This window comes from Gigantopelta aegis, chromosome 14 (assembly GCF_016097555.1).
Source record: "Gigantopelta aegis isolate Gae_Host chromosome 14, Gae_host_genome, whole genome shotgun sequence".
Lineage (NCBI taxonomy): Eukaryota > Metazoa > Mollusca > Gastropoda > Neomphalida > Peltospiridae > Gigantopelta > Gigantopelta aegis.
This window is the reverse complement of record NC_054712.1, coordinates 2217337-2243258: the sequence shown is the minus strand read 5'-3', so window position 1 is coordinate 2243258 and position 25922 is coordinate 2217337. Positions and strand designations below refer to the sequence as shown.

General features: G+C 36.8%; 1 protein-coding gene across 4 annotated transcripts in view; it reads left to right on the top strand.

The window, feature by feature from the left end:
• The window catches only part of LOC121389408 (serine-aspartate repeat-containing protein D-like), an 81326-nt gene that overhangs the window by 48954 nt on the left and 6450 nt on the right, over positions 1-25922 (top strand). For 2 of the 4 annotated variants that reach the window (XM_041521023.1, XM_041521025.1), the window contains 2 exons: positions 6688-7077; positions 15742-16012. In XM_041521023.1, the coding sequence (XP_041376957.1) occupies positions 6688-7077; positions 15742-16012 (661 nt within the window). Of the gene's footprint in view, positions 1-6687; positions 7078-12340; positions 12611-15741; positions 16013-25922 lie in introns of those variants that run through there. The other 2 variants (XM_041521024.1, XM_041521026.1) reach the window with 2 other exon arrangements.

Below are 25922 nucleotides of genomic sequence, written 5' to 3'. Positions count from 1 at the left end.
GGTTCATGTGAAAAAAAGAAAAGAAAAAAAGACTAAGGTAAAATGTAATACTAACAGAATTGGATATACTTAAAATTTCTTAGCCGCTTTACTGTCAACACGACTTACTGTGAGAAATGGAACGTAAGCGAACGGTATGTGGTGTATTACTTTAAAAAAAGGAGGAAAATCCCAAATGGCTCGACTTAATCGAGACCACGGGGTACGAGTATATTGTATGTGCATCTAAATAACACTCAGTTGACAAAACGTTAGGTTGTATAATTTTAGAGTTAGATTAACGAGATTTTCTGGTCAACGAAGTAACGTTATCGACTTTTTCGACATAGTTCTAGGCTTGCCCCCCCCCCCCCCTCCCACCCCCCATTACATATAATTGTAGAATGGCTCTTAAGATTGCAAAGGCAAGGCAAGTACAATAATGTGGGAAACACATCTATTGAAACTGACTATTGAAACACATCTATTGAAACTTTGACTATTGAAACACATCTATTGAAACTTTGATTTTCGCAAGTGAATTTGATTTTTTTTTTTTTTTTTTTTTTTTTTTTTTTTTCCAGAATTATTATATGAAAAAGTGAAGTACCATGAATTTACTGAAAATTACTTGGACGTGTCAGATCACAGTGCTGGTATTACTAATCGTCCCCAAACATGTGCAAGGTTAGTTAAACATACTTTTAGAATATAGTGTCTCTTTTAATTATAATTTTTAATGACAATCAAGAGATTGTTAAATATTTAATCTCTGTATCAATAAACACACATGCACGCACGCACGCGCGTGCACACACACACACACACACGCACACACACACACACACACACTATTTCCATCATAGTGTTTTATGGTGATTTTAAAGAAAACGTTTCATGTTGTAGGTGTATATATAGAGGATTCGTCACGAGTATTATTTAATATGGAAAATATCAACCGAGTCTATGTTAATCGGTATTTGTCTAGGCTCTGCCGAGAAAATACCGATTAACTAGACGAGGTTGATATTTACATATTAAAAAACACGAGTAGCGAATTGTATTTATCCTATAACAATTCTAAAATAACATTTTGATTATTTTTTTAGTAAATCACAGTACTAAAGTCGCCGCCATTGATAATATGACGTCATCACGATTATCGTTCCAGCCAGTGCAACACGACTGGTATAGTAAAGGCCGTGGTATGTGCTACCCTGTCTGTGGGATGATGCATATAAAAGATACCTTGCTGCTAATCGAAAAGAATAGCCCATGAAGTGGCGAAGCGGGTTTCCTCTCTCAGTATCTGTGTGGTCCTTAATATAACCATATGTCTGACGCCATATAACCGTAAATGCAATGTGTTGAGTGCGTCGTTAAATAAAACATTTCTTTCTTTCATCACGATTAGCACAGATTAGTTTGACGTCACGCATTTTAAACAAATCTTTGAAAACGTTACGCTCAGGTAAGGGGTCTGGTTAGCTTGTTAGCAAATGACCCATCCACAGCAACACGTTACCTAGAGACCTTGCAAATTTGCATACCATTATTAACCGGGTTAATTATTGACTGTCATTGAGGGCAATATCATGTTTTATTATATACATAGCAATGAAATATACAGATCTACGGAAACCATAAAAATCATATCCGGTGAAAAGTCATATTTTCACTGTATTTTAGCTACAGTGAAAATATAGAAATCGTATTTACTTTTTTGTAAAAGTGCATGATTAAATTATCTCCCTTTGTCTCGTTTCTTCATATTTAAATTTGATGATTACCAATGCATCTGATCGTATTTGAAAAAAAAAAGAAAGAAGTAATTTAATGAACTGTACCAATAAAAAAGGGATACGACGTGCAATTACGATAAAATATCTAAAACGAATTGAATACGAAGCTAAATAATGGCGTTCGACTCGTTTTGTTTTTGTGGGAGTTTTTGGAGGATCGCTTTGTCAGGTATGTTTGCACCGCAGTATTGTTAAATAAATGTTAATAAAGATAAATTTTATTCAAATTTCTTTTTTAAAGTCTATGGTCAAGTAATTTTTTTGGCAAAGTTCCATAGGAAGAAATATATCATGACGTTACGTGTTTTCGATAGAATAAGCGAAAGATATTACCAAAAAGCGAAAGATATTGTCAAAATTTTTTTAAATATGTATATAATAAATATACCATTTCATGGTGTTTAGTCCGAATACGATTTTTATGTCAACTCGTGATGTGTGCAGACCATATGGTTTTCACACATCACTCGTTAAAATAAAAATCGTATTCGAAAAACCCCATGAAATAGCCTCTATTTATGGACCGAAGAAATGTATATTGACCGAGGCCAACGGCCGATATCAATATCAGTTTCTTCGGTCCATACAACATGATATTGCCCGAAATGTGGTCAGTAATTGTTTTATTACATAATGTCATCCATGAGACTCGTACATTCCTGCTTTGTTTATCAGAATCGAAATACGCCAACGCTTATAATTTCCAGCAATGCGTTAAAACTGATAGGACTTAGTGACGTCACGTAATCCTTTGACGTTGTATGACAGCAGTGGAATGCGGAAATAAACAGTTGAAACATTACGAAGACAAAAAAAAATCAAATTCGAGACATTATAACCAGAATTAGTGCCAAAATCATATTAACAGCAAAATAAAAAACAAAATGTGACAAATCTGAACATATATTTATACTGAACAGTTACCGATTACCTTCAAATGCATTGTTTATTTGTAACATAAAATCCTGAGAGTGCCGATTCCAACTGCATTTTGATGTATCATGTACTTTTCTAAATCGGCGATGTATTCTATACACATTTTGACGATTACTGACCTTGTTTTTGTCGTATTTGCGGAATTAAACTCGGTATGACTAAAGATGTTATCTTTTTGCTGACGGACGTTTTTTCACAAGTTTGTGCTTGTTTACATTAGAATTAGCAGTTGACGTTACCTACTCATTTATTGGATAGAATTTTGTCTCATCTTTATTGTCATTGATCAGGGCAATATCACTTTTGATGGACCGGTGAGACCGTCTCAGGGCAATATCACTATTTACGGACGGCCATGTGACTGGTTTTTGACCAATAAGAATAGAGATATATTTTCATTATGTAATAAAGTAAATTATCACATGGGTTTATGACATGGATATCATGGGTAAGTTATAGGATAAATACATTTATAAAAGTATTTACCATTATTAATTTTCTTTGCTGTTACGAAATTAACTGTAAAGACATAACGGTAAAGACAATTGTTTAGTAATATTCCTTACGATTAAACAGAAGCACGAATATATTCAATATTTAAAAACTGTATACATCTCTAGTTTTGCTACTTGAAATAATGCACCACTGAACATATCTGCTTTAGATTTTACTATTAAAGACAAGAAAACACAATATTTTATATTTTAAAAATGCTTTACCGTTATTTGCCTCTTTCTAAAATTTACTAGCCAATGCCTGCCATAATGTCTGTTAGTCCGACAGACTTAGATTGACAAATCAATACATTTTCAAATATTGTGGTGAAAATTTAAGTTTTTCACATTTCTTTCATATAGATTCACAAAATTCAAGTGACTGCATCCCGTAGGTATTTAATAGAACAATATATTCAATACACACCGGCATCATAATTTGAACGTACACACGCCATTTCTAGGAAGTATTGACCTTTGACGTTTCCGGAATGTCACGATTGCGCAGTTTGGAACTCAAAAGTCATGTATTATCAATGTGCCATATTATGCGTATATAGAGGATATGATATGAGTGTCCATGACAGACGATGTTTACGACACGAGTGCCTAAATTATCATATTTCCCCAGTGTCGTAAACATCGTCTGTCATGGACACGAATGTAATATTCTGTTTATTGCCGTAGAACTGTATTGCTAAATGAACATTCCAGTCATTGTTTACAAAATAACGTTTCCTTAACGGCGGAGTAATGTTTGTTCATTACTGTCTTGAAAAACCAAATCACAACCCGTTCTAAAGTGACGTCATATTTATACGCCCATAAGTAAAGAGTACACATGTATCAACAGCTGTAAATTGTAAAACATGTTTATACCAAAAAGCAAACATATACACAGTAATTGAATTAATTAGTAACGAGTTAAATGTATTGAGTAATAACCAGGAAACAGTAACTGTTGTGGTTCACCTCCTTTGCAACGAACTAGTCAAGCTTACTGTGGGTCAAGTGACGGAGTCACAACACTGCTAGCTGCCGCGAATTTTGATTGCGGATAAACGTTAATATTGAAAATACCCCCCCCCCCCCCCCCCCCCCCCCCCCCGTATATAGCACCTGTAATACAAGTTATCATTAATAATCAATTAATGTTTTATTAAATCAATTAAAAAACGTATTTATCAGTACGGCATGTCGTAAACAGCTCGTGACAAGCTTCCACTCGTAGTGAAAATGTATGAATGAAGAAAGTAGTATCTGTGGAATGTCGTGTAAGCCAATCAGAAATAAATGTACTCTTACAACAGCCAATCGTTAAACGGCAATGCCAGGAGGACATACGATTTAGTTATGACAAATGAGGGAAATCGTACGATAAATATGACCCTCGTTATGCTGTACATCGTAGGTAATAATTCGTATTTCGTCATCATTCTGAACCGTTTGACATCCAATAGCTGGTATATTTTTCGTGCTGGGGTGTCATTAAATATTCTGTTCTATTCTATTATATTCTGAACCATTTGTTTACCTGATACTGAGTCACAGAGTCAGCAAACCCCACCCCACCCCCACCCCTACCCCACCCCCTCCCCCCCCCCAAAAAAAAAAGAAGAGAGAAAAAATAAAAATAATAAATAAATAAATAAAATAAAAAGTAAAACCCACAATTCTATAAAATGCAATAGGTCTCCCGACGCTAGTCACTAACAGGCTGACCAGTGATCCTACTTTAAAAAAATTATTTTTCCTACTTTTTGGTCTGTCCTATTTGTTCTGCTTTTTCTTCAAAACACTTAGTTTTTCCTAATTTTTCCTACTTTTTTGTTTAAAAATGCGGCGAATTGCAAGGTGCATCTCCCAATTTGTGGCACCATATAATCTTAGCATATTAAAATTACATCCTGAAAGCTAGGAATATTTCCATTGATTAACATGATTATAATGTACAATATGTATGTATCACTTCCTAATCTATAATACAGTGCGGAAAACTTAAATTGACCATGTTGATCTGATTTACTGTGCAAAAGCATTATTATGCATGTGAATACAATGTATGTGCATGTATATTGATTAATTCACTGTACCCTAATTTGAAATAACTGTATAACGTGATCGTGACATAAGATTCATATTATTTTGGATAGAACAGAAAATACAGGTACTGAGCACCACATATGAAATGTGTTTTCAGTAATACCACTTTTTGATGTAACACATTCGTTTCCCATGTATTCAGTACTGTCATTACGTATTGTTTCACTTCTACTTTGTCCTTCGTTTTCCTTCTGTTTTCCTACTTTTTCTATATTTTCACTCCTAATAATAATCCTGCCGGACAGCCTGATTTTTTTTTTTGATTTTTTTATTAGCCCTCTCCCATTTCCCCCTTTCCATTTTTCCTCCTTTGAACCCCCCCCCCCCCCCCAACAACAACAAAAAACAACAACAAAACAAAAAAACAAAAACAAACAACAACAACCAAAAAAAACAAAAAAAACAAAAAAAAACAACAACAACCCAACAACAACAAAAAAACATTAAAAATAGTTACTAAAGGTCAGTCCTTTTTTTGTTGGTTCCTGTAAATGCACAATTTTTTTATTTATTATTATTCTTTTTTACTTCTAAAAAAAATTCCAGACTAATCAGTGGAACCAGGAAGTGTTCCAAATCATCTGTTTAATTTATATAGTTCGTTGGGGGAAGTCACCAAATATATAGGTTAGGTACATGTATGCCTGGGATCATTTGTTGACTTCAAACTAGATTTTTCCAATTATATCTTTACATTTTATATAGTTTCAGTAAAGATTATATCAAATATTTAGGGCCATTGTAAAGAAAACAATTTTTTTTTTTTTACATATGTATTTATTTATCATTTAGGATGTTTGAATGCTTTATTGATATGACAAAATGTCGCTAGCATCTTCTTGCATGGGATACTATGCATGTCTTATATGCCGTCACATGCAAAAGTCCTTGCTAAATTACACAATTTGTGTACGAAAACTGGGATAAATATATTTTCCAACTATTGTTGTTGGATGTCAGGATACATAAACTAGTTGGTATTGCCTTAAGATATAATCGTTTTAACTTGTTCAAGTATGATGGCAAATACCGCTTGGCCGAGTCTTTTAGCATTTGCTACAGCGTTGCGATTTTACTAGCTCTCACGGAAACTTTGGCTAGTGCCCTACATGTATGTATTATACAATAATGTCATTGATAATTGCTACACGCCCCGACTATAAATGTGCTAGCCTGGACCGCGAGGACTAGTGGATTTGTCGAAGCCTGCTTGCCGTTATGACATTCACACGATAAGACCGATGTTTTAAAAGGCAGTGATCAGTTATTTTGTTTAATAAATAATGTATTTCTGGACCAAATCCCTTGCAGGTGAAGATCTACAGGTGTCATTTAATGTTAATACATGTGTATTTTATTGTGCTTTTTGATACTTGAAGGTGCACAACTGACAGTAACTTTTGGAAATGGTGACATGACAATCACATGTCGGCCTGGAGACGATGTTAGCCAGATATATTCAATAAGCGTTATATCAGTGTTGAGAGATGTGAGTGACAGTCGTACTTCAAAACCTATGACAATGGCTGCAGCAGCACCACAAAAATACAATGGAAACGTCTTTTTAACGGACACATTATTGGCACCGAGAGCCACAGTGACTGGGAAGGCAAATGACACGGATATAAAAGGGTCGTTCGTACAGCTTGTCTTCGGAGAAGTAACAGACAGCGACTCGGGTCTATACATCTGTGAGATTGTTTTCTTGGACCAGGACCTCGCCCCCAGAACCATCAGAGACAGAAAGAACATTACTGTACCCAGTAAGTAATCTGTGACTGGCTTTGCTACACAAGTGCTAATTTGAATGTCCTCTAGCTATGTCCTCTTTCTGTTGGGACAGGGCTAGAGATACATACTCTTATGTAAGTTTGTTAATTTTTGACAAATACACATGTATATTGTCCATAATACCAGACACTTCATGTAACTGATAAAATGAGTGTTAGCAATACTGAGACGTCATAGTCACCATAATATTTTGAACCTAATCTGATTTCAAAAGCAAAATCACACAAAAGACGTCTTGATACCAAATTGTTCAGTGTCGTAGTCGAGGTTGATGCAATTTACTTCATAACAGTGTTGAGAAATGTAGCAGCGGGCTTACCGCAAAACTTGCTATATAGTGGCTATAGCAGTACCAAGCAAAAACAAATGGCAGGCCTCTACCTTGCCACCGATTTGGTCGCATATGCTCAATTTGTTATGTATATGCACAGTTATTTTCGTTTCGCGACAGGGCTAGAGATGCATACTCGTATGTAAGTTCGTTAATATTTGACAAATATATTGTCTACAATACCAGACACTTCATCTAGCTGATGAAATGTTTGTTCGCAGTAGTCAGACGTCATAGTCACCATAATATTTTGAACCTAAGCTGATTTCAGAAGCAAAATCACACAAAAGACGTCTTGACACTAACTCAGTGTCGTAGTCGAGGTTGATGCACTTTACGTCATAACAGTGTTCAGAAATGTGAATAACAACGGGCTTACCGCAAAACCTGTTATATAGTGGCTATAGCAGTACCAAGCAATAGGCCTCTTTCTTGCCACCAATTTGGTCATATATGCACAATTATTTTCGTTTGGCGACTAAAACATTTTACAGACGCCCTATGGCGAGCGAACCAAGGTTGATATGACCAAATCACCGGCCTCGGTGGCGCAGGCCCGTACGCAGAAATGTATATTGCGCGGGGGCGTAATCGACGACCCAAAGGGTCCGGGGGCATGCCTAGAAGGTCCGGGGGCATGCCCCTCCGAAATGTTTTAAAATCTAGAATGCAGGAGATGCATTTTCTTGCATTCTGGAAAGTAAATTTGAAATGTTTCTTTGCCTCAAAATATGTCAAATATATTGTTTACACATCCACGGACGGACTTCGGCAGACTATGGGGGGTGCGTACGCACCCCTCCCCCCCCCCTCATCCCCACCCCCACCCCCACCCGGGTACGAGCCTGGTGGCGTTGTGGTTCAGCCATCAGACTACAGGACCCTTATTCACAAAAAGGTGTAAATTTACGTCTACGACTAGCACTTACGTCTGCCGTAGATTTACGTTTACGTGCAAGAAGCACCTTATTCTCAAATACGGTCGTAAATGTAAAGGTAACTTTGTTGGACGTAAATCTACGATTTAACACTCTCACTGGAGTAATTAATAAAAACATATTAGAAACGATGGCTACCGGGTAAATAACAAATGCGCAAAACGCAATTTTGTTTGTCGTCTGCTAACAATAACATCGCGAACAGTGGGACCATGGCATTTTAGTATTGGTGGGGATCCGCGTTTTGGTACGAACTTGAGGACATTTCTTAAAAAGGAAAAAATAACTCAAGAGAAATTGGCCGAGTCGAAAACATCCGTTCGATCACCAACAAAAATATGTTCAATCCGTGGGCGTTCGCCATCGCAATCTGCTTCTTTTATTCGAAATGCTGCTAGTTTCCGTAAGTAATAGTAAATAACGGCGATCGTGCTTGATTTATTATATGTACACAACTTACGTGCAGCGTTAGTTGCAACCTGAGGCACTCTTATATTTACGTGCAACTTTACACGTAACTTACGTTTTCGTTGTTTCGTGAATAGCTCTTCAGTCGTAGATTTACGTTTACGTGTAAAACTAGGCTTACGATGTTTTGTGAATATCGATCCAGGCTGGTAAGTACACAGAGATGCCAACCATTACGAATTTGGCGAAATTATCACGAATTTAAAGCATAGATTACGCTATTACGATTTTCTTGTTCCAAATTCCGATTTTTAGAAAGAAAATCATAAATTCGCGTATTTATTGTCGGATCGTATTTTGGAAGGCACAAATGTTAACACCGGAGAAATGGAACTGTTTCCCTCTTCACTGTCAACAATCGTACATTGGTTTCCTGCCTTGTTCTTTAAACTTATGAATTACGAATAGCGAGCATAGCAAGCGTATCAATACAGAATAAACCAGTCTAGCAATCGGTCTTCCGAACAGCCCCGATCTTTGCCGATTGAGTACGGCCTTGAACTTGATTTTATAAAAATGTCGAGAAACGCGCTCCTGAGCCATCACTGATAGCATTCCTATTTTGGGGAGTGAGATTCCTATTTTTGAAGGACTGGATTCCTAAGACACCCCAACTAGGGTTGGCATCTCTGGGTATAGGTTTCATAGCCCGGTACCGACTCCAACCCAGAGAGAGTTCTTAAGGGCTCAGTGGGTAGGTGTAAGGCCACTACACCCTCTTATTTTTCACTAACCACTAACCAACTAACAGCTAACCCACTGTCCTAGACACAGTTCAGATAGTTGATGTGTGTGCCCAGGACAGCGTGCTTGAACCTTAATTGGATATAAGCACGAAAATAAGTTGAAATGAAAAGAACAAATCAGCGTAAGTCACACTAGGGCACGATTCAGGCGAAATATTACCAACCGTTACCCGTTAAGCGCATAGGCGAAATTCACTTTGACTGCAATTTCGCAGACTTAAATAATTGCAGGCACTTCCATGGTAAAAGAATTACAAGTTGGAGGTTTTAAATATTTGTGATATCTGGAATTATCATCCAGCTTTCATTTAAGAATTGAACGTTATATTTTTGACGTTCATGGGATGATAAACACCAAAACCGTTTTACACGCTGTGTGAATGGCGTAGCGCCTTAACGTGAAGCCGTTCATACATAAGTGTGTAAAACGGTTTTGGTGTTTATCATCACATGAACGTCAAAAATATGACGTTCAATTCTTATAATTCCAAATGCATGAAAATTGCCATTATACAAAACTATATTAAAAAATCCAATCGAACTCTTATTCCATAATGATTTACAATTGTACCAATACACAAGGGAAATCCCTCAGAAAGTTGCATTCGTTTTTTTCCCCGTCAAATCCCTGATTCATTAAAATGATTTACATAAGGTTTTATAAATTTTAATATTCTGAATCACATGTGGATAAAAAGTTATAAAATTTAAAATAACTGAACATCAATTGATAATGCAAACATTTTTATTATTATTATTATTATTATTATTATTTTTTTTTAAATATCACACGATAATAATTAATTAAGAATTGAACGATCGATATACTTAAATGGAAGATTTGTTGTAAAGCACTTAGAGTATGAATTTTGAACTAATTAACATAAGGGAGAGCGCCAACTTATTTAGAAGATTTATCACTTACTATATCAAAATTGCAGTTGTCAAAAATTGAATTAGTGAAAAGTTAATGTGAAGACTGACTTGAAAGGGATAAAGTGGTTCAGTGTTACTGTGTGTGTGGATTTCAGAGGAAGTTTGTGATTGTGTGATATTATTCTCGGAAAGGACTGGTCGCGTACTTGTGTTTTCGCGCATGTAAGTTGTCGATTTGGTGTTTTTTGTCAAATGTGACAGAGGTGCGTTCATGTCTCTCTTTTGATTTGTTAAGCATTCTCTGTATAACTTCTAATTGAAGCTTCGTTTTTGTGGCCTGTCATATACATTATGTGTCTCAGTTCAAAACCGGAATTGTTTAAAGGCTGAATTGTCACTGTCACTCACAGTGCAGACGATATTGGGAAAACAATAGAAACGATGGAATCCTCGGGGATTCCGTTGTTTATGTAATTGATAAAAAGTAGTGCCGGTAATAACATTTTATTTTTATTAGTTTACCCAAAACAATGCAGTTTTTACGTTCGTGGAAGAATGAACGTTGGTTTCTTAGATCGCGTGATAGCATTTTAATCAATCCAGACGTCTATTACAAAACAGTGATTATAAAATGGAATTATATATTTATGTTTATTCATGACTATAAAAAATCCCTGTTTTTAAATAACATAATTACCCGAACATCTATTTTCTTGCATTATTTTCCAATCTAGATATGTATATTGGATGTATTCCTAAAATCTGTAATCCAGCATATTATTTAGTTAGTAACATTGGGTAATACAGCTTTGACACTAAAATAAATTATCAACTTACTCCAAGGCAGATAATCAAATCAGGAAAAATTGGTTCTGAATCTAGTGTAAATTTAAAATGGACTTCATTAGAGCAAACTAAGTGATTTTTTTTTTTTTTTTTTGAAATATTTGATCTGGATACCTAAAAATATGTTTAACAAGCGTATTGTTATGCATAAATAAGAACAGAAGACACAATAGTGACAACAAATTTAATTATGTCTTTCGTAAAGTTTTTCTTCAAATTTAAATAAAATTTTGGATAAAACTGCAAATGTGTCTAAAATATAACTTAGCGAATATGTCAAAATGACGAGAAAACCCAAGTTCTTTACAAATTTGAAATTAAATATATTAACCCAATATGCTATTTTCAATACAAAAATAAATTGCTATTAAAATCTAAGTTCAGGTTGCCTAGGTATTACCATATGTAAGAGCAGTTGTATATGGCAAGTCAAATACCATGTAAAATGTGTTTTTATTCAAATCATTACAATATGAATTCTAGGCCAAAACCAACTGTTCCTCAGTACTAACTTTGATTCAAACTCCATTCAGAGCCAAGTATAGTGATTGTTGTTATGGTCAAGGTCAGTGTGAACTTGCATGGTCGAGTGACGGCTAATTAATCAATCAGTATAGTTAAATGAAAAAGTAAATGACAAAATCATATTATTATGTACTGAATATGTATTATGGGGTGTATAAAGTCAAATCAAACCCCACATACGACAATGGTAACATATGTGGCTAAAACACCTACCTGCAGCGTATCAATCGACATAAACACCACGGATATAAATACTACATTCCCCTCGCCCTCAAAGTGAATCTGAAAAAAAATGGTTGTCAAAGCTGCTCATTTCAGAGGTAACGGATAGCGTCTATGACTACGCTAGTTCCGCACAAAATCTCAGTACTTTTTTTTACAGGTACCCCATAGATGTTTCAGGTACAAGGCTACTTAATATAGTTGTACTAGATGAAATAAAATTGCATATATATTTTTTTGCCCTGATAAAACTTTTTTTTTTTTTTTTTTACAACCAACACAGCTCGAGCTTTGACCCAGCTGGAAGTTATTTCGTTTAATACTACATTTTGCTCTACACCTGATAGCCTAATTGCATGTAAAGTGACCTGTTAGTATCAGATTTTGCACCATTATACCACAACGCTACTAAATGAAAACTGGCACAGAACAGCTCCTTGGAATACATATAGCTGTGGTGACATGCACTCATGAATCACTGTTAAATCACTACACATGGTTTAGACAGAACGTGCGACAGTTATTGGTAATAAATCTGCTATTTAATTGTTAATTCTGTTGTATTTTAATTCCATAATGTCTACCGGGCCGGGACTTAGCCCGGTGGTAAATTGCGCGCTTGATGCGCGGTTGGTCTGTTATCGATCCCCGTCGGTGGGCCCATTTGGGCAATTTCTCGCTAAAGTGCTAAAGTGTTCACTTGAAACACGGTCGATCAGCCTAGAATCAATCGCCGTCGGAAGACCCATTGGGCTATATCTCGACCCAGCCCAGTGCTCAATGACTGGTGTAACCAATGACCTGTTAAATCACTACATGTATCCTGTCTATAACCAATGACCTGTTAAATCACTACATGTATCCTGTCTATAACCAATGACCTGTTAAATCACTACATGTATCCTGTCTATGGAATGCTGAATATAAAATATCCCTTGCTGCTAATCGGACAGAGTAGTCCATTGCGCATCTGCTGCAGGTTTCCTCTCTCACTGTATGTTTTTTACATTAACCATATGTCCGACGTCATATAAGTAAAATGTGTTGAGAGCATTGTTAAATAAAAACTATTCCTTCCATGTTATTACCGGCCACGTTTGGGGATATGCCAAATGCATAAACATTTGTTATATCACTTCCTTTCAGTTACTTATATGTGCATGTACATGTACACAACTTCCGTTTTCCTTTTATCTTGTCTGTCAATAAATACAATGTATTAGTCCATGAGCCAGGCAAAATTTGACTACCAAAAATGGGACTAAAAGCCACTATGGTTTTCAGTTAGCCTGATTTCTGAACTGTATGAAAATATGTATGGACATTTTGGAAGCCCAGCTAAATATAAAAATGGCGGCCATTTTTTCAAAATAGCGTCAACTATATTTATTTGTCAACATATATCTGAAATTTGAAAAAGCAAAGAATAAATGGTTGTTATATTTTGTAATCAATGTAGCCCATGGTGTTTCAGAAAATAAAATCCCCATGTATGAGACATGGATAATGTTATCCCCAGTACTTTGAAATCAGGGCTGCCAGACTTACCAAAAACTTACTAATATAAGGGGTAAGGATAACAAATTTAAGTTACGTTCCTTTAGGGTATCTTGTAAAACTATGTAAATAATAAAATACAGAGCTGATGAATTTGAAATACATATACAACATCTCATAATAGGATAACTTTGTTTTGTTTAACGAGACCACTAGAGCACATTGATTTGTTTATCATTGGCTATTGGATGTCTCTCATTTTGAGAGGAAACCCGCTACATTTTCCCATTAGTAACAATATATCTTTTATATGCACCATTCCAGTCAAGATACCATATTATATCACGGTTTTTGATATACCAGTCGTGGTGCACTGGCTGCAATCTCATAATAGAGATACAATTTTGATCACAGAATATGATTTTGTCATTCACAGACTGAAATACATACATATATAGTTCATGACCCAGACCTAGAATGTTTAGGTTTGACTACCAAATCGAGGGACTAAAAGCCTCTATGATTTTCAGTTAGCCTCATGTCTGAACTGTATGCAAATGTGTGATGGACATTTCAAAAGCCCAGCTAAATATGAAAATGACGGCCATTTTTTAAAATGGCAGTAATCTTGTTTATAAATTAGCATTTATCAGATATTAGCCTCTTCCTTAAAAATGGCTGTCCTTAGGCAAAATAATTTCATTGAGCATTGCTCAGTATTCCATTCTGAATATTCTAATGTATATTTTATAGCATTATTGTTATATATATTTAAACAATATTTGAGAAAATACGAAGGTAAAAAATGCAAAAAAGTATCTTTTGTTTATACACTGATTGCAAAAGAAAATTTGTATATACAGTAGTAAAGAAAATACAGTTTTGGTTTGTTGTTTTTTTAATCAGTGTAGCTCATAGTGTAGTTTATTTAACAACGCACTCAACACATTTTATTTACGGTTATATGGCGTCAGACATATGGTAAAGGAACACGCAGATATTGAGGGAGGAAACCCGCTGTCGCCACTTCATGCGCTATTCTTTTCGATAAGCAGCAAGGGACATTTTATATGCACCATCCCATAGACGGGATAGCACACATCACGACCTTTGATGTACCAGTCGTGGTACACTGTCAGGAGCGAGAAATAGCTCAACAGGCCCACTGACGGGGATCGACTCTAAATCGACTGCACACCAAGCGAGCACTTTACCAATGGGCTACATCCTGCCTCCGAAATCCCCATGTATGAGACATGGATAATGTTTTTAGTCACGTCTATTCTTTCTATGACAATGAAAATTTGCAAGAAGTTACAAAAGTAATTGTCCTTTACTGTTGTCTATAGATAAAATTCAAACGCTTTATTCCCTTTAAGCGTCGGAAGATATCAACAGCTGGGTGTGTGGCAAGGTGGCAATTACATATTAATTCGCCTTTCAATTGAGCATGCAAATTTGTTAGTAGGAAGTGGCGATCCTCCTAAGAACGAACACTTGATTGTAGATCATGGAAGCAGTCAGGGAGACTTTCTCTAACATTATTTACACTGTCAAGGTGGGACAAGCTCGGGTTGTATCCAATGTACTTTTAAGTTACGGTGGAAGATCGGGTATGGAGAGTAATATAAGTTACGGTGGGGTCGGGTAGGGAGAGTAATTATAAGTTACGGTGGGGTTGGGTAGGGAGAGTAATTATAAGTTACGGTGGGGTCGGGTAGGGAGAGTAATTATAAGTTAAGGTGGGGTCGGGTAGGGAGAGTAATTATAAGTTACGGTGGGGTCGGGTAGGGAGAGTAATTATAAGTTAAGGTGGGGTCGGGTAGGGAGAGTAATTATAAGTTACGGTGGGGTCGGGTAGGGAGAGTAATTATAAGTTACGGTGGGGTCGGGTAGGGAGAGTAATTATAAAACGTATAAAAGGTATACGAGTGTTTTAAACCCCAAAAAGAGTTTTATTCGTATGTACTTTATGCATGGTCCCTGCGTATTTTATGAATAGTCCCTGATATGTGACGACTAAGTTACAAATAATGTTTGAGTCATTCCACTTCAAATCCAAAGAGAACAATCCCAGGTTTTATTCGTATGTACTTTATGCATGGTCCCTGCGTATTTTATGAATAGTCCCTGATATGTTACGACCAAGTTACAAATAATGTTTGAGTCATTCCACTTCAAATCCAGATCCAAATGATCCAGATGCAGATGCAGATCCAGATTCAGATGCAGATCCAGATGCAGATTCAGATCCAGATCCAGATCCAGATGCAGATCCAGATCCAGATGCAGATTCAGATGCAGATTCAGATTCAGATTCAGATTCAGATTCAGATTCAGATTCAGATTCAGTTCCAGATCCAGAGCGGAGTGTCATGGAAACTGCCATTGTGGCAACAGTAGTGGGTGTAGCGCTGCTGAGTCTTGTTGGTGTTGCGGCTTGGTTTCATACTAAGAGGTACCACAACCTGTTCAGTACTGTTGATGATAATCTTCCAATGTAAAAAAAAACCCTGAGAAATGTGCACCAACTGCGCAGATATAATCCACTATAGTGTTATAATTATTTTCTAGACAAATAATTTCTAGACAGTCCACCAAAAACAACTCCTCCCTGTATGAATTTGCCCTACTTCAACATTTATATATCGGCCGACGAGAGATTTATTTTGTCTTTAATGTCTCACTTGAGAGTTCAATATCTGGAAAAGTATGCATTGCAGATCACTGAACTTTTCCACAAAATCAGTTCATTATGTTATAATTAAATTCCCATTACATTCATTACAATATAACGTCATCCCATTGGTCCAGATGGCTTACGTTTAAAATAGCTCATGATTCAAAACGCTGTTTCAAAAAAGCTATACCATTGAGAACTTAGTCAACAATTAGGCGCCTACTGTAGGCTAAGTACTAAAACAATAGTCGATTGTCCAACTACATTTATCTTTTGATCTAATTCTTTGGTTCTGCCATAAAGATTTAATAGAGTATGCACCTCTAAAACTCGACGCGTGTGGATTGATCAAATTGTCGTTCCCCATAGTATTTAAAGACGAATGTATTGTCAATCATGTCAAACAAGCGAAACGCGCCCGTCTCGGGTGATCTTGGCTGTCAAGGATTAGGGTGATAATTACAGAATAATGGAACACCAACTAAGTGGAATGAAATGATCCTATGTTTGGTAGTCGGTGTTCGTCCATGGTGGAGAGCTCACTACGTAATACTTAATTACAGACATAGTACTTTCCCAGTCTGGAGCTCGACGCAGTAAGACGTGTTTTTTTTCCCTTGTGCACACTACACGTGCTTTCGTGTGCTCGACTTGGGGATCCTTCATTGCATTGTTTTTTGTCAGCGAAATGAATTTTTCTGCTTGGATGTATGCGGCCATTGGAACTGATTGAACGCTTCTCGTTTCGACAGTCTGCACCACCAGGTTGGATTCTTTTTTAGCAAGATTCCTTGCCTCCACGTCATTTCTCCGGCTCACTATGTCGACTTGTTTTTTTCGTGACTCGTATGACGGCCATTCTGCAGAACGCCACGGTTGTTCGCGTTTAGTCTCTACATGTCCGAGCCTATCCTAGCAGCCCTGGACGATTGACCGCCCCTACTACTCTTTTTGTAGACTTTATTTTGCTTTATAGTGATACCATCTCGTATCCTCCGGAGTCGGGCACGTCCGCACCACTATACCAACCCATGACAACTGGAGTATACCCGTCTGATACTCTCTCTCTCTCTCTCGAAAACTCAAACTCCCTGAAACTCGAACTATTTCCACGTCCCCTTCAAGATCGAGTTAATCGAACTTTGACTGTATATCATAAAATATCAAAGTAAGGTTTATTTACATTTAAGCAAACGTACTAGGGTGACACTCCGTAACTGACGTATGCATTCAGTCATCAAATAAAAACATTTCAATAGCTGTCTAGTGTTCATAAAAAAAGAGGAAAAAAACGTTATGCAATAGTTTATTTTGATGTAAGGACATCCAACATGACGTCATTCGAGTTTGACGTCATTTCCATTCAAAAAGACAAAAGCCACATATTCGTATGTCATTATAATATCTAGTAATGGCGGACTGGAATTAAAGTTGATAAAAACACGTTGCATTAAGCTTGAGACTATATGATAAAGAGATTATTACCCTCGTGTGTTTTGGTATTGTCGATATCATATATTAGGAATAAAAATAATGCATTATGCCCTGCAGAGGTTCACGATACCGAAAAACACTGGTAATAACCCCAACCCCCTCCCCCCCTCTCTCTCTCTCTCTCTCTCTCTCTCTCTCTCTCTCTCTCTCTCTCTCTCTCTCTCTCGGTACATTTGTGTGATTGTGTGTGTGTGTGTGTGTGCACGCGCATATATATATATATATATATATAGAGAGAGAGAGAGAGAGAGAGAGAGAGAGAGAGAGAGAGAGAGAGAGAGAGAGAGAGAGAGAGAGAGAGAGACAGAGACAGAGACAGAGACAGAGAGACAGAGAGACTCCATCATATGTGGGATAGCAAACGTACACCAGAGGTGGTGGAAATTTCGACCCGGAACGAGTCTTTTTCTCCCATCCATTCGATAAATAAACCATTATTTTATACAAAGATGGCTGAAATAGTAACTTCTTTATTTTACATTTGTATCATAAATAAACTACACTATCATATTTGCCGCGTCTGTTTCATGTGTTAATTCAACACTACAAATTAACAAGATAGCTTTCATAATGAAGTTTTTAATGAGAAACTAAAACTAACCAACTCGCATTGATATGACGTCATGTATTACCAACGCCCTAATACGCCCCGCCCCCCCCCCCCCCCCCCCCCAATATCAACATAGCCCATGGAAGACAAAGATTATCTATCACGAGTTGAAGACGGGGAAATCCCAACCCGAGAGATACAACGAGGATTGGGATTTCCCTGTCTACAACAGCCATGAGTGTTTGATCATTTTTCTTGCGTAAATAACTAGTTTTAAAAATAAAGTTTTAAATAAAGAATCAATACATTTGTACATTACTGAAAACAACAAGCGTCTTAACTGTTGTGACGTAGCTACAACTAGACTGCGATGACGTCATTAGTTACTCTAGTCAAACTCTGGCCTGTGAAGTTGTACTTGTTTATATTTATATTAAATGTTCGACCATATATAGAAGAACCTTGTTAAAATTGATCGTAATGGACCGATTAATGTTATAGACAAAATATTAATGCAATTATTTGGTCAAATTGGTGGAAAAAGAAACTTAGTGAGGTAGTTTTGACTATATGACGTCATTCTGCTCGTGTTAGCTGTCTGTCACACCGGAAGTGGATGGATTCATCTGTCCAGTATGCAAGAAATATTTATTTATTCCACATGGGCTGATGACATGGAATGGGCCTGTCTTGCATGGCTAAGGATGGGAGAAAGATATATAGATATATAAACCAAAATGGCTGCCATAACGCCGTAAGCGTCTATTTCTTACTATGATATGTATTACAGTTTTATTTATTTCTAAACCAATTACTTTTTTAATTGCACACAAACACTAACGTTTTGTTATTTCCAAAACACTTTTACTTTTTTTCTTACGTCAAACCAAACAGAAATTATTTGTTTTTTATACAAGGATGGGACAGACTTTAAATTCATAATCCACAATATACAACACTAAATTGCCCTGATTAGCCATAAAATATACTATATAGTTAATTGAAACGTATTTGTGATGCCCAAGACAAACACAAAAAATAAAGCTGGGGGGGGGGGGGGGGGGGGGGGGGGGGGGGTGGGGGGGGGGGAGTCTGATGGATCTCCCAGGAGCATACTAGATTTTTGTGTGGGGCGGGGAAGGTAAAAAAAAATGTAAAAAGGACAATTGAAGACCTGTGTGCAAGAAGTACTTAAGTCACATAACACTTCTGAGATAATGAGGGTCAAAAGTTTTCAACTTGGCTGCAAATCACAGTTTGTAATTGAAACATATTACTCATTACAGATACTATGCAAAAGCGGAATATTTGGGGGTTTGAGGAAAATGTTCATGTATAATGAATTAATTAAGATAATTAGTTTTGGACTTAAGTACTTTTTGCTGTTTAATGGCAAGCCTTCAAAACTTTTAACACCAAAATTCAAACTATGTGATAACCATTCATGTGCATGTAACTTTTGCTCTTTGTCTTATTAAGATTGGCATCGTACTGTTTGACAAGTTTTGGATTAACGTGGGCTGACGGTTGGAGGGTGTTTTTGGCCTATCACTCTTTAAAAGATAATTCACACACATCTGTCAATAATATGCCATATTAAAGGAAAAACAATAAACGAGACAAGATCAGTGTTATGGGGTAAAATATACCAGGTTGATCCAAAGCCATCCACATAATCTTCAATTTGATCATCTCCTTTCAAGTAATCAAAGAAGGTAACGGGGGTGGTAGGCCAACATACTGCAACACAGCTTTCACATCCTTAACCTTCGCTGCTTTACTGGGCAAAAATTCTACATACGCAGGGCGGGCAAACATCATGGCTGCTTTAAGCTGCTCCGACTTGATTCCACGTTTTAAGATGGAGACTTGATCTGTGAAATCTTCTGTCATAGTGACACGCCTCATTGGATATTTACTTCGCCTGAACAGTACTCCTCTGAATTTGTAAATTCCATCTGGGCATTTCACCAAAGGGTCAAATGCTGTCTTATAGTCATACACTTTTATGACCGGTGTGCCATCATTCTCCATGTCATCAGTGACAGGATGCTCAACAAAGACTACCTCAAATGGTTTGTTCTGATCAGACTCCTTTACAAGCGGCACCCACTCTGATGGCTTACTAACACAATCTTTATTCATCTTATTTTCAATGCACCATATAACCGTAAATAAAATGTGTTGAGTGTGTCGTTAAAATAAATAAACCATCTTTTCAATGCGGCCAAAGTCTCTGTTACAAGGCATTCTACTGTGACCAGGTATTGGAATAAATACAAGCAATTTAATTGGACAGTCAAATAGTTTAGTACTTAAGTACTTATAAATCTTACATGGGCAGGCTGACAGTATTTAGAACTAAAGTACTTCTGTGTGTTAATCCTTTGCATTAGCCAATGGTACAGCCACAGAATATGTTATTTCTGTTGTCAGCTCGTTTTTTGCAAAAATGTGACTTAAGTACTTCTTGCACACGTCTTCAATTTGACTTTGTCGAAGGCAAATTAATTAGCCGAGCTCTTTTAAAAACTTGCTGGTAACACCCGAAACAAGTACAGACAAAACAGGAGATAGGGTTGGGGGTGGGTGAGGGGTTGTTTGACACCACACTCTGCTGAGGCTAAACAAATATTAGGCTATACCTGTAGATATAGGTGTGCAGGGAAACTCTAGACACAAGGGCCCGTTATATTTACATCCGAGTCTCCTACAGGCCCAAACCATGCTACTCGTTAGGCCGAGTACTCTGCTGTTCGGGAGCTAGTCAGACTTGTGGATGGTTGTTATGTCCGTCTAGCTCTCGAACGGCAGACTACTCGGGCTAGCTACTCACCTGTAACGGAGGAAGGAATTTTGTTTCATCGAAATTATATTTGCTTTTGTATTCATATTTATGTGTGTTTTATTATTTACGTGTTCAGTTATTAACACACTTCGGTATGCTATGAGTATACAATCTTTAAATGAGTTTAAATTATCCGAGATACCGTTTTTGCTTTCACAAACCAAACCAAAAAGGTAATCAATACTGAAAATGCACCCAGATGCAATGCCTTCACGTGTTATTGTCGTGGGAATTTCACTCCCTTAATGGCGGACTGATCACGTGATTCTAAACATGGCCGCGCACAGTACTTTGATGTTACTAGCCAATAAAGCCATCTATAGGCTATCTTTAATAAAGTATTTTTCATGAAGAGCAGGCTGTCAAGTATCCTATTTTTTACTATTTATTCCTATGTTTTTTTTTATGAGTCCCTATTTAGCCCTCTTTTTGATGAAAATTCCTATTTTTCCCCTTTTTTTCTTCTTTTTTTGCAGTTTTGACCAGTTCCATATGTTAGAAAAGATTTGTTTAGCGACACCATATTTTTTCTCTTCACCATTTGCTCCAGATGACTTGCTATGAGGCATATTGTGATATCTGTGGCATAGTCTCTGAAATCTGAATATGCCGATGGGATGCATGGTTACAGGCTTCCAATTATTAATTTTCACAATGAAATATAAAGTCCTCTTACTTATAATTTATGAATTTATGAATATGTTTCTGTTTTTTTGGTAATATCTGATATTGTTGAATGCTGAAAACTAGAAGGTTGAAAGGATATGGCAATCCTTTCAGTCTAGGCCTAGTGACTTTGAGCTACATACAAATTATTTCTTTAGTTCGTTATCTGCATGGTAATGGTGTCGTGTGTTGTTGATGAGTGGAAAGCTTTGCAAGCTGATGGTGATGTTACTGCAGTCAACAAAGAGCAAAGAATTGAGCACTACTGGAATGGAAGTATTTGCACTTAAATCGGTAACCAACACCAGCAGGTACTGCCACGCATTTTGAAATCAAGACTTGTTTTGGCACAGATAAATGCAGAATCTGAAAGGAATTTATCAATCAATACCAGGGTAGTCACAAAAGAAAGATCTGCTTTAAGTGATATCACAATATGTGGTCTACGTGCTGTCAAAGATGCTGTTCGCTTCTTTGATCCAGTTGACAACCAACCAGCAAAGATACCTGTAACAAAGGAGATGAAGGCAATTGTTAGAGCAGCACATGCAAAATATATATTAAGATTAGAAGAGGAGAAGCTTCAAGAAGCAAGAAATCGAGAACAGAAAAAGCAAACTGATGATGCAGAGCGGATGAAAAGAGAGAAAGAACAGATGATGGAAAAGAAACAATTATTGGCTAAAGAGGATGAAGACTTGAAAAAGAAAGAGGAACAGGCAATAGCTTCCATAAAGGAAGCAGAAGAACTGTTGAATGATGCTACAAAAAAAATTACATTGTGCCATCAGTCAATCATCAGTGAATGAGCAAAGTGCTAATGTTGCTTCAGCTATGCTTGATGTTGCTAAAAGCAAACGAGAAGAAGCAATACAACGTTTGAAGATAATAAAAGACAAACAGAAGCAACTGGATAGCAAAAGAATGAAGCTGTTGGATAAGGCTATTCCAACAAAGAAAGTTACTAAAATGAAGACCGGAGAATCTGAGGGTGGTGTTCCTATTAAGAAGGCAAAACGACTTGCATGAATTCACCATGGTACTTTCAGTATCATTGCATTTTCTTGGTTTCACAATGGTCATCATTACAGTTTTGTGTTTGTCATAGTATTATTTTCAAGCTTTATGGTTATTCGCACCTTGGCATTTGGATTAATGTTTTATTAGTGTACTTGCACCTTGGCATTTGGATTAATGTTTTATTAGTATACATTGAGTCTGCAAATTTGATATGTAACTTGTGGTGAATTATGTAGAAGCTGAATTTGGTTCAAAGTGTAACTGTACAGAGTTCCACAGTGACTACGTGCCTACTAGTCCAGAGTGAATTTAGGGCTGTATATGGCCATTATATTTTTAATTTTCGTGGCCTGATTTTTTTTTCCTAAAAAAAACAAACAAAAACAAAACAACTGCTAAATTGGGTGGGTGGGTGTGCAAATATCTTACATTTTCCACATTTCTCATCATGTCTAAATTGTACGAAGTCAGGCTGAAGCTGTTAAGGTTACCTCTGATATACTGGTGTATGGTGTCTAAGGAAGTAGGGCATCAGTGTTCATTTGCAGGTTGTGCTTTGCTTACCGTAACAAGTATTCTGTTAAATGTGCACATCTGCAGTATCATAATTATTTGACATATTTCTACCAATTCAGTTAGCACACAGCTACTAAATCCAGCTATATTATCCAGTTAATCTACCAAGAGAAAACTAATTTTAAAAATATTGTCCATACCCACATTCAATCACCATACACACACACACACACACACACAGTGCCATTGCTGCTGTTTTTGATGGTGTCACTGGGTCAGCAATGCCTTGTGCAGTTTTTTCAGTCAACACCCCTGTCATTTCAGAGTTAAAATTTGACCTTGTAACTTGTATTATTCAATAGCATAAAAGGAATACTGCAATGTGTAGCTTTTTAAAAGTCTTACTCTAAAGAACCAAATTTAACCACTGCATTGTCTGAATAAAAAGTGGTGGATCGGGATGGCTATAAGGGGTGTTGGGAGGCCATCTTAAAACAAAATAAGTGCCTATTTTATTCCTATGATATACACATTGTCTTATTTTTCTGTATTATTATCATTTCAATGGTTTTCTATTTCCATATTTAGTTTTTGTGAGATGGCTCACTCACTTGACCCCTGCAATATTCTTTATTTTGGGACATTTACTTTTATACAAAATTCCTATTTTCTTTCTATTTTGTGGGCAAAATTCCTATTTTAACCCTATTTTCAGCCAACACAAATTCCTATTTTCCTAATTTTTTTACCCACTGCCTCACTTGACGGCTTGGAAGAGTAACATATCATGATAGAGTTGTATGGAGATTTGGCCTTCTTTTTTTTTCTTTTTTTTTCTTTTACGTTTCTGCAGGGTTTCTGCCAGAAGGTACGAAAGGTATAATTACGTACCCTAAAATCTTTGAAATTAATGGATATATTTTAATAATTTATTTTCAAAATATCGTAAGCCTAGTTTTACACGTAAACGTAAATCTACGACTGAAGAGCTATTCACGAAACCACGAAAACGTAAGTTACGTGTAAAGTTGCACGTAAATATAAGAGTGCCTCAGGTTGCAACTAACGCTGCACGTAAGTTGTGTACATATAATAAATCAAGCACGATCGCCGTTATTTACTATTATTTACGGAAACTAGCAGCATTTCCAATAAATGAAGCAGTTTGCTATGGCGAACGCCCACGGATTGAACATATTTTTGTTCGTGATCGAACGGATGTTTTCGACTTGGCCAATTTCTCCTGAGTTATCTTTTCCTTTTTAAGAAATGTCCTCAAGTTCGTACCAAAACGCAGATCCCCACCAATACCAAAATGCCATGATTCACTGTTCGCAATGTTATTGTTAGCAGACGACAAACAAAATTGCGTTTTGCGCATTTGTTATTTACCCGGTAGTCATCGTTTCTAATGTGTTTTTATTAATTACTCCAGTGAGAATGTTAAATCGTAGATTTACGTCCAACTAAGTTACGTTTACATTTACGACCATCTTTGAGAATAAGGTGCTTCTTGCACGTAAACGTAAATCTACGGCACACGTAAGTGCTAGTCGTAGACGTAAATTTACACCTTTTTGTGAATATGGGTCCTGCTGTTTACAATTACTCAAAATGCATGCAATACAGTCTCCGAGTTTATAACGTTCAAACCCATAATCACCTAGTAGGTGCACTGATGGTCTGCTGTTTACAATTACTCAAAGTGCATGCAATACAGTCTCCGAGTTTATAACGTTCAAACCCATAGTCACCTAGTAGGTGCACTAATGGTCTGTTGTTTACAATTACTCAAAGTGCATGCAATACAGTCTTCGAGTTTATAACGTTCAAACCCATAGTCACCTAGTAGGTGCACTAATGGTCTGCTGTTTACAATTACTCAAAGTGCATGCAATACAGTCTCCGAGTTTATAACGTTCAAACCCATAATCACCTAGTAGGTGCACTAATGGTCTGCTGTTTACAATTACTCAAAGTGCATGCAATACAGTCTCCGAGTTTATAACGTTCAAACCCATAGTCACCTAGTAGGTGCACTAATGGTCTGCTGTTTACAATTACTCAAAGTGCATGCAATACAGTCTTCGAGTTTATAACGTTCAAACCCATAATCACCTAGTAGGTGCAACCAATGGTCTGCTGTTTACAATTACTCAAAGTGCATGCAATACAGTCTTCGAGTTTATAACGTTCAAACCCATAATCACCTAGTAGGTGCACTAATGGTCTGCTGTTTACAATTACTCAAAGTGCATGCAATACAGTCTCCGAGTTTATAACGTTCAACCCATAATCACCTAGTAGGTGCACTAATGGTCTGCTGTTTACAATTACTCAAAGTGCATGCAATACAGTCTCCGAGTTTATAACGTTCAAACCCATAATCACCTAGTAGGTGCAACCAATGGTCTGCTGTTTACAATTACTCAAAGTGCATGCAATACAGTCTTCGAGTTTATAACGTTCAAACCCATAATCACCTAGTAGGTGCACTAATGGTCTGCTGTTTACAATTACTCAAAGTGCATGCAATACAGTCTCCGAGTTTATAACGTTCAAACCCATAATCACCTAGTAGGTGCACTGATGGT